At 40.4% G+C, this 10,170-nt stretch overlaps 1 protein-coding gene across 1 annotated transcript in view; it reads left to right on the plus strand.

Annotated features, from left to right (window-relative positions):
- Nucleotides 1–10,170, plus strand: part of PIGN (phosphatidylinositol glycan anchor biosynthesis class N) — a gene marked incomplete at both ends in the record, with an annotated part of 128,295 nt that overhangs the window by 90,668 nt on the left and 27,457 nt on the right. The window contains one exon of the mRNA XM_018570237.1: nt 5,727–5,909. Within this exon, the coding sequence (XP_018425739.1) occupies nt 5,727–5,909 (183 nt within the window). The remainder of the gene's footprint in view (nt 1–5,726; nt 5,910–10,170) is intronic.

Genomic DNA, 10,170 nt, shown 5'->3' on the forward strand with positions numbered 1-10,170 from the left:
CGGGTCAGACTAGGAAAAATCTTTCTCTATTTTCTATATATTTTTGGTTTTAAAATACTTTTCTTATGTTTTTCTTGCTTATTTACTTCAATCAATGAAGGCAGGAGGGTGAGCATGACTAAACATCTAACCTCCCCCCAAAAAAAGGACTGACCAGAAATTTCCACTATGACCAATCGCTATTTTCTCTAATGCTGCCTGTGAGATTGGCCACACTAAGTGACAATTATCTTATGTCTGCAGCTGTTTTAACCCCTTCGTGACTGACGACGTACAGTGTATGTCGCCAGCATCGGGGCTGTTTAAACAGACTCCCGGTGACTTTTGCCGAAGGACACAAGAAAGAGGCAGCTAATTATATTTGTCTGCATACTTTTTGTCTCATAATGTTATGATTGTTATAACAAAGGGCTAAATAATGACTTGCAGTTATATGATACAACATTGATAGGTTAGGAAAATATCTATTAACACGATAGAGTAACAAGTGCAATCTATAAGACCTACCAGGTCTACAAAAAATATCAGCAACCCAAACCAGTAACAAATGTACTGACATTTTAAAACTAATGTACTGGATCATTAGTCACAAACTGGCTGTAGCATGAATAGCATTCCTGATCTCAGTACCCTGAACAGATCATGTGGCTCCATTATAACTTAAATGACATGGTTTAGACAAGTTCAAGATGCAGTAACTGCAGCAAAGCATAAGTGCACACATCCTCTGTTCTATGTCTCCCCTTCAAATATTGTTATAAAAACTAGTGCGATAGGAGATGCACACAGCCAGCATGGAGACAAGCTAACATAGAGAATGTAATTTTCCTATAGAAAAACGTTAAAAAAGAGAAAACATGCTGCCCATTTTCTGGACGTTTTCTTATGTTCCCTTATTTGTATGTGCAACAAAAGCAATGTACAGCTCAGTGCCTGCAGCTTTTTCTCAGCTACTTTCTCTCTGCATGCATGCGCCCCTGCAAAGGCTTCATTACATTTCTCAGGTCAGGTTTCCTCATGTTGACAACAGAGGCCCATGCCTGCATAATGTGTGTCTAAACAATCACATTCAGTTTCTATTGGAAGCCCGTGTAATAGGGTGACAGTGCAGAACATTTGGGAGAGAGGGACAGAGTGTTAGATGCTTAAATTTGGATCACCAGATATTATTTTAATGAAACCTGCAGATAAAAAAAATATTGAAAATGCATTAAAGCAGCTCTGTCACTTACCAGGGGAAAAAAGGAAACAATTGCTACCTACAATAGAAGACTGTGAATACCTCTCCAGCGGGCAGGGAGTCCATGCTGCTCTGTCTTCTACCACTGAAGTCACTGGTAAAATGTTCAACATTTGGCACTTCCAGGAGTGATAATTGCTTTTGTCTCATGCTGCATGCTCTATTTTTTTTCCTCCTGCAACTACATCACTGCAGAATTTAGCAGTGATGTAGGGGCCAGCATGAGTAAACACAGCGAACAGCTGCATTTGATGTTTTTAGAAGTAGATTTTACCTGTGGCTACAGTGGAAGACCGAGGAGTTTAGCCCCGCCATCCCCCAAAGTGGCATGCATGTATTTATTACAGGTATTCACAGTCTTCTATTGTAATCAGAAATTGTTTGCATGTTTCCAGTGATGCAACAGTGTCAATTTAACTTGTTACTATTAAACTCCTTTAACTTCCAGAGAGAAAACTAAACCCAGACAATTAATTCTTTCAGCAAGAAGGGTCAGCTGTGTCTAGAGAGGTTGTAGAGTGCTAAAAAAATCTATTGACAGGAAATCTTTAGAGTATGTATCCATTCTATGCAAATTACAATTGTGAAGTAGAAACTTCACAACTGTAATGTAATATAGACAGGTGCAAATACACTTAAGAAAAGAAAACTTCAAGTATCTGGGCTAAAATTATGATCCTGCTACAGTATAGCGGAGAATTGTTTTCCATTAATGAGTGTAGCAGAGTACAGATATTTGTAGACCCCAACAACGTGTACATGCTGTAAGCAGTCAGATTGCTGTTTGCCAAGAAAGTATTTATTTAAACAGTTCCCAGGTCTGGCTTATGCTGTGCGCTGCTTATCTTTCCTTTCACAGAACTGCAAATAAATTGCTCCTCATAGAAAGTTAAAGGAAGCTCGCTTAATAGGATAACACGGTCCAGCCATCCTTCCATGCAGGGAAATGTTGAACACATTTATATTTTAGATACTGTAAATCACAGACAAAAACTTTGCAAAAGGAATCTTAAGGGTGAAAATTTCAAAGTATTCAAACCTTGAAAATTCAATTATTATCTCAGACTGAGGACCAGTAACGGTACTTTGCCATCTGCAGGTTTTTATAAGTCTGCCATGGCAAGCTTAACAGGTGATTGGAGTTCTAAATAATAGTTATTTTTGTTGCTTCACATGTGAGCGGAACTATCTATGTGGTGTAGTAGCCATGTCATTTGATGTTGTTTTGTCGATCTTGTCATATTGAGACTGATAAGATGGATTGCAGTCAAACTGTTGCCAAATGTTTCTCTTGACAGCAAATCGATCAAGTGTAGTGAGAATGCATCTGGGTATGCAATGCACAGTGATGATTTTGCAAGAATGGGTTTAGCCTGTGATGACTTAGGCGAACATGAGCTTAGGTGCAAAGGTAGCCATGTGTTCCATAGGTCCACGAGCAAATTAGAGATGCTCCAAATCCCCATACAGGTTACACTTGTTTTCTTTAACTTTCAATTATTGATGACGTTTGTAATATTTTTACATAGTTGAGCAAAACAATTGTTATACATTTGCAACAGAATTAACACATATATACGTGCATATATACGTATAATGTGTTATGTATGCATTTATATATTCCATAGTTATTTTAAATGAAAAGCCCAGAAAGCGAAAAACACACCCTGTATGAACACACACAAAGATAAGATGTATAAAATTTACACAGACTCCCCCACACTCATTTCCTCCTCCCCATTATCAGCTTCACCCCAAAATGTTATCACACACAGTGGGGTTGATTTATTAAAGGAGTAGAGGCTGTTTACTTGTGAATGTTCACTATGCAAAGTATAAATCCATTTTGCAAAGTGAATGTATTTGGTATTCAAAGTGAACACATCTTCACCTTTTTCACAAACATTTATCTTGCATAGAGAACAGCTAGCAAAGTTACTTTGCTAGATGAACAAGCCTTTAGTAAATTGACCCCAGCGTGTCTGAATAGTAACAACAACTCCTGTGTCTCTTACCTTTAGAAAGCATATAGTGCAATGGGAATCATTTATCATGGGTATACCATGTATCAAAATAGATGTAAGCACTTACTAAATGACATTTAGGGGGCTATTCACAAAGCAGCCGAAGGCAGTGGAGTGAATAACCCAGCCGAAGTGAAGTGAGCTGAACAAAGTTCGGCTTTTCACTCCGGCTCAGTATGGCTGATTTCAGCCGTACTTCGGCTGAGCCGAAGTGTAGAGGGACTTCGACTCAGCCGATCCCACATCTGGATCGGCTGAGCCGAAGCCCTGGCAGCTCACTTGCTGTCGTTCACCCCATTCTCATAGGGGCCGAACGGCAATGAGTGAACAGCCGAATGCTGTCTTTGAGGTACCGAGCAGAATAGAAAATAAGTGAGAAGAATTAGGAAAAAAAAGAGTTGAAAAATTATTTTTAAAAGGTAAATAAATAGGAAAATTTAAAAATAAATAAAGATATTTTAAAGAAGAAAAAAAAAGAAAAATAATTGGACGGAGCTAGCAGTGACAGCTAGCTCCGCCTAACTGTTTCCAGTCGTCAGTCACGAAGGGGTTAATAACAACAGAGCGGAGCCGGCCGTGATGTCACGGCCGGCTCCATCCAGTTGTTATTGTTTAATGACAGATCAGCGTACCCAGGTCATTTGAGGATGCTAATCTGTCAATACAACTGGGCGGAGCTAGCTGTGAGATCACAGGTGGCTCCGCCCAGCTGTCATTTGTGGGGCGAATGGCCAGCCCTTTGGCAGGCCGTTCTCCCTGCTTCGGCTGTCACTTTGGCTCAGTGTGAATAGCCTGTACAGCAGCCCTTTGGTTCGACAGAACCGAAGGGCTGAGGCGGCCAAATAGAGAGCCAAAGGATCAGCTGAAGCTATGGCTGGATCCTTAAGCTCTTTAGTGAATAACCCCCTTAGTGGCAGAGCTTTGCAATGTGAGCTACAACAGCAACTTGTAGTCTCAGAAGGTCATGTGACAGGCTTACAGTGCAAGAGTACAACTGAAAGACAGGAGCAGACCTTCGTTACAGGATGGATCTGAGCAAGGACCTTCATTAAATGATCACCAGGTATTATTTTAATGAAATCTGCAGATTTAAAAATATTGACGGCTTAAAATATTGAAAATTACATGTAAAAGCCTTTTTTATTTTTATATATATATATATATATACTGAGTGGCCAGATTATTATGACATATATATATTGTGTGTGTGTTTTAAAAATATAAAGTTTTGCTTTAAAAATAAAACAACATTTTGTTTTGTAATAAACATAGAAAATATGTTCATTACAGTCCATGTATCTCATACTTGGAACATGAATTATAGTGGCAGATGACTGAAAATAATTGGAAATATGCTCGCTGTTACTGATTGATTCTTGTGAAAATATGCAATTACAAAGAGCTTAAAGCATATCTAAACGCAAAAACAAAAATGTAATATATTGCAACTTACCAGTCCTTAGATGTGGTGGTTGCGTTAGGTTTCACTTTTCAGACTAAGAACATTTTCAAAAAGTACAGCAAATACTTGTTGATCTTACCAGAAATGCAGGGTTCTTGTTACTTATGAAGTTAGCACAAACATTCTTACCTACAGTGGGGCAAAAAAGTATTTAGTCAGCCACCAATTGTGCAAGTTCTCCCACTTAAAAAGATGAGAGAGGCCTGTAATTGGCATCATAGGTAGACCTCAACTATGAGAGACAAAATGAGAAAACAAATCACATTGGCTGATTTGGAACGAATTTATTTGCAAATTATGGTGGAAAATAAGTATTTGGTCACCTACAAACAAGCAAGAGTTCTGGCTCTCACAGACCTGTACCCTCTTCTTTAAGAGGCTCCTCTTTCCTGCATTCATTACATGTATCAATGGCACCTGTTTGAACTTGTTATCAGTATAAAAGACACCTGTCCACAACCTCAAACAGTCACACTCACAATTGGTGGCTGACTAAATACTTTTTTGCCCAACTGTATGTTATGTAAACTATTAATCAATCCACCATGTAATGGGAAATGTACAGAGGCAGAGCTGTTGAAGTCCAGCCTGGATGACAACCATGGCTCCTTCTACAGATACCATAAAGTAGCGTAGACACAAAAAGACAGACATTGTGTTACATGCGGGAATAAAAGGAATAAGGAAAAAAGCCTGAAAAAAATAAAACTAATGCAACCATTATATATAAGGGCAGATATGCTGAAATATATTACTTTTTTGTTTTTAGTTTACTATCACAAGCAATGACTGAAACGAGATCCGTGTAGGAGCCAGGTAAACAGCTTATTTAGACATTTTGATGAGTTGCTGTTTGAATATACAGACCTTTGCAAAAATGTTTTAAACTTAGAAGATACAAAGGAAAGCTGGGTCTGTGCATTATCTTGGTTATCTATAGCAATTAGCTTTTCTGTGTGTTGGCTTGCTTCTAACAAAGCTTTATCATTTGTCTTCATAGATGGACCTCTGCAAGACTTTGATGGACTTGGCTCTACAAGGACTCGCTTATTACCATACCTATGACAGATTCTTCCTTGGCATAAGTGTTGTGATGGGCTTCACTGGCTGGATTTCATACGTTATTTTAATAACTTTGAAAACAAATACTAATATATCTCAAACTACTGTGACTCACAATGGGGTAAGACAGCATATTAAATAAAACAATTATTTTGCTTTAAACACTACACAGAAATGAAAAAACTATTTGGGTGTCAAATTACCTTACCTGTATGTCATACCGTCCAGTGATACTTTTGTGAAAACTATGGATGTCCCGATGCCACTTTTTCAGGCCCAAGTACAAGTACATCCCCTCATGTACTTGCCGATACCAATTACCGATACTTTTTCTTAAAGGGACAGGTGACTTTAAATGATCCATAGTACAACTACATGTAATGTACTATGGAACATGATTTAGCCTATTCATGTTAGCAGGGGAGATTTGTAAATCTATTGTTGACCCAGAGGACCCCAACCCCAGCCACCACGGAAGGTAAAAAAACCCCAAAAAAAACAGCGCAAGCTTCGGCGCTAGGCATCGGTGCATTTTGACAAGTACTGCTAGCATCGGTATCGGGACATCCCTAGTGAAAACCTTTTTGGAAGTGCATAGATTAAAGCAAAATTTCTAGCAAATAAACCCCCCCATTAGTTTAAATACATGTTCAATAAAAAGTAATTACATGTTGTTGTTTTTTTAAATAATGCTAGTATAACCACCTTCAGGAAAAACTGTGGCCAGGCTATGAACATTTAGAAATTTACATATTCTTAAGCAGATGTAAAACGAACTTTCACTAACAACTGTAGCTGCAGCCACTGTGGAGAAATTAATTGATTAAGTTTTAAGTTGGACCTCACTTCCCTCTTCTGTGAACCTGATCTGTGTTATTACATTCCAAACTGTAAGGATGGCAGGTGAGAACAAAACGATCTATAGAAAGAAACTGAGAGTGAAAATATTTTTTAGAACTAGTTTATGGAGCCTGCAAATACGAAGGTCATTAAAGGCTTGTTTTTAAGCATTACTACTGTGTTTAAAGAATGTTTAATTATTTAACTTTCTATATTTTAGAAACACTTTTTTATAGTTTCCAATAGAGCAAGGTAGGGTTTGAACCTCTGTCAGGTTTTTTATTTCTAAGTAAATGTTTATTGAGGTTTTTCAGAAAGTGTACATGTATATAAAACAATAACATTGACAGTAGTACACCACCAAAGCATATTATCTGCACAAGTGCAAGCTCAACCAGCTTACTCAGTTACTTCAGTTCCGCTAACCCACGCAAAGGGATCAGATGAGTGTTTTGATGTCACCCTTATACAGAGTGTAATTTATGTGTTACTTGAAAGAGTGACACATATTAAGAGGAAGGCCCGCATAGTGGGCTTAGGAATGAGGGCATTGGTGGTTCTTCAGTAAACCAAGTAAGATTTAGCCACAAGAGGAAGGAAATAAAAAAAGGTAGGGCAGAGGAGGGAGGTAAGGATCCAGCAATGGGTTTGGAGGTGGTATGATCAGGGAGGGAATACCCCCACAGACCTAGTCTGAGTGTTCATATATGAGTGGTCATATATGGATTAGTCATTTATCAAAGTTAGGTTGTAGAAAATGAAGAACCCAGAGAGCCCAAATGGCATCAAATTTTACCCTAGTGTCATTTTATCGTGCCAGTCTTTTCTCGTTAGAGCATGATCCACATAATGGCATGCTCTATCTCCTCAAATTTAAGGGGATTTCTAGACTCACTGCAAGGAGCTGGAAGCAGTAACTGTTAGTCCAGCACTCACTGGAGGGACAGACAGGGAAGGTGGTGGGAACAGCTGGCTCTGGCTTTGGAGAGGTGGAACTAGCTGTCAATCAGACAGTATTATTAAGATCCTTTTCAGCTGCAGCGTGGCTCTGTACTGTCAGTTGTTAGCAGGAGTATGTTAGTAAATGTAAACCAAAAGAGAAGCAAAGCCAGAAAAAGCTTTGGCTTTACTTCAATTTTCATCTTTATTGATCTGTGTAGAATGTTCTTTTCCCCAGTCGTCTTCCAGGACAGAACATGAGAGTATGAGGCTCTGCCTCCAGACTGGAAACACATCACCCAGCAGAATTAAAAAGGATCCAGCCTTAACTTGCCCTCAATTATTGTGTTTCCTCCGTCCGGAGGAGATGTATCATCTTTTTCATCTGGACCTTCACTCTCTCATGGGCTGTCCAGGATGTGGGTTTACCTGGATCAGGCATTTTCTGAAGGCTTGCAGCGGAGGAGAAGGCTCCCTTTTCCCTGCAGTACCTGGTGAGGGTCAGAACCGGGGACCACAACATCCCCTTGGTGTGGTGGCCTGTGTTACTCCGTCGTAGGCTCACGCAGCTCTGAGATGCTGTAGTGCTTCCGCTAACTTCACAGTGTGGTGGCTGACGTCACTTTCAGTAAGGCTATGGCTTCCGGGTGCCGTAAGGTTGTGCTCCAAGCCTAGGACTAAAGAAGGGGAGGGGCCTAATGTGATACTTCTAGAGGGAATCCCAGCACAGGCTGAGAGGAGGCTGAACAGGAGGGAACGCTGGACATTGGATTCTTCTCAGGCACAGTTTTCTGTGGATGCAGCCAAGATCACTACTGCTTCTGCTCATGTAATAGCCTCATTTTTATCTGGCTATTTCCCTGGATTTTACTGGCTATTTGTAGCTCTGCAGCATGTGCAGGAGGTTTCCTTGTTGTGTGCCCATGGTTGGTCTCTTTTATGAGGATTGACCTCTAACGGGTGGTTATTCTCCTGTTTTTCAGACCAAAGCCCCTAAAAAAAGTTTAGGGAGTACCAAGGAAGAAATGGGCAGTCTGTGGTTCTATGCTCAGTACTACTAGTTCTAAACCCCTTTGTCAACTATGTATTAATGGATTAGCTGAGGAGGAATCTACTACTACTTGCAATAGTCTTTTGGCCACAGTTAAGGAGGAGTTGGCTGCTACCTTTTACTCTTTCAGAACACTGATTGAGGACATGAGAGCCCCAATTGAGACCCCCTCAGCATCCTGGCCACTGCTGTATTCACTTCTGGAGCAGGGACTGGATTGCCAAAGATGCAGCAAAAACTTCTGCAATTTGCAGTCTGTTGGGAGATCTGGTAGACCAAAGGGTGATCCTCCCTATTCCAAGAGAGGAGATCGCTAGAGGGTTTTATGCTCACATGTTTGTTGTTCAAAAACCCTCAGGAAAATATCGGCTTATTCTGAATTTAAAGCCTCTGAATGCTTCTGTGAGGTACAAGAAATTCAGAACGGACCCCATTTTTTCAGTCAAAAGCATCATGCAGCCAGGAGCTTACATGGCAACCATAAACCTAAGAGATGCTTATCCGCACATTCCCATCAGGGATAAATCGGAGAGATTCCTTAGGTTGGCAGTAAGGATAGAATCAAAGATTTCTCATTTCCAATTCAGGGCCCTTCCCTTTGGGCTCTCCTCGGCGCCAAGATTATTTTCCATGATCTTGGGGGAAGTCTTTCTGGCCTCTGAGACTCAGAGGGATGTATTATCCCCTATCTAGACAACCTGTTAGTGAGGAATCTAGGCTGGTTAACCAACAAACCAAAGTCCAACCTGATTCCTTCCCAGACAGTCGCGTTTCTAGGCTACATTCTCAATACAATAAAGGAGAAGATTTTTCTACAAGACAAAATAAAGAAGATTTCTTCAAGTGTGGCTATTCTTCAGAGAAATCAGACTGTCTTGATGAGATCGATCATGTTGGTTATGGGTCTCATGACCTCCACCTTTCCTGCGGTCCAGTGGGCAAGATTTCATCAGAGACCACTGCAAAAATTTCACTTAAGGACTTGGGATTATTCCAAGGACTCCTTGTATTCAACGTGCTATCTTCCAACAAAGTAAAAACAAGCCCTTTGGTGGTGGAGAACACAGAACCACCTCTACTAGGGCCTTCTGTGGATATTGTCCCCTTTGAAGAAAAAACGTACAGATGCCAGCGCCTGGGGTTGTGGAGCTCAAATGGAAGATCAGTTTTTTCAGAGGCAGTGGAACAAGCCAGAATCGAAGGCTTCATCCAATTGGAGGGAACTAAAGCATGCCCAGATACTCTCGGACAATGTGACAACAGTCGCCTAATTCAACAAGCAGGGTGGAACAAGAAGTTACGCTCTGCAGTGCTTTCAAAATAAATATTTTTTTGGGGGAGACAAAAATATGGCTTCAATTTCGGTAGTTCATCTCAGGGGTTCTCTCTATCAAATAGCAGATTGTCTGAGCCGCCAGAAAGTTCTTCAGGAGGAAAGGAGCCTAAATCCAGAGGTCTACAACCTACTGATACAGTAGTGGGGGATTCCCGAAGGGGACTTGTTTGCCACATAAGCGAACGCTTCTATGGACAGAGTAATAGGCATGGATGA

This window comes from Nanorana parkeri, unplaced genomic scaffold (genome assembly GCF_000935625.1).
Source record: "Nanorana parkeri isolate BGI_ZX_2015 unplaced genomic scaffold, ASM93562v1 scaffold1484, whole genome shotgun sequence".
NCBI classification, from domain to species: Eukaryota; Metazoa; Chordata; class Amphibia; order Anura; family Dicroglossidae; genus Nanorana; species Nanorana parkeri.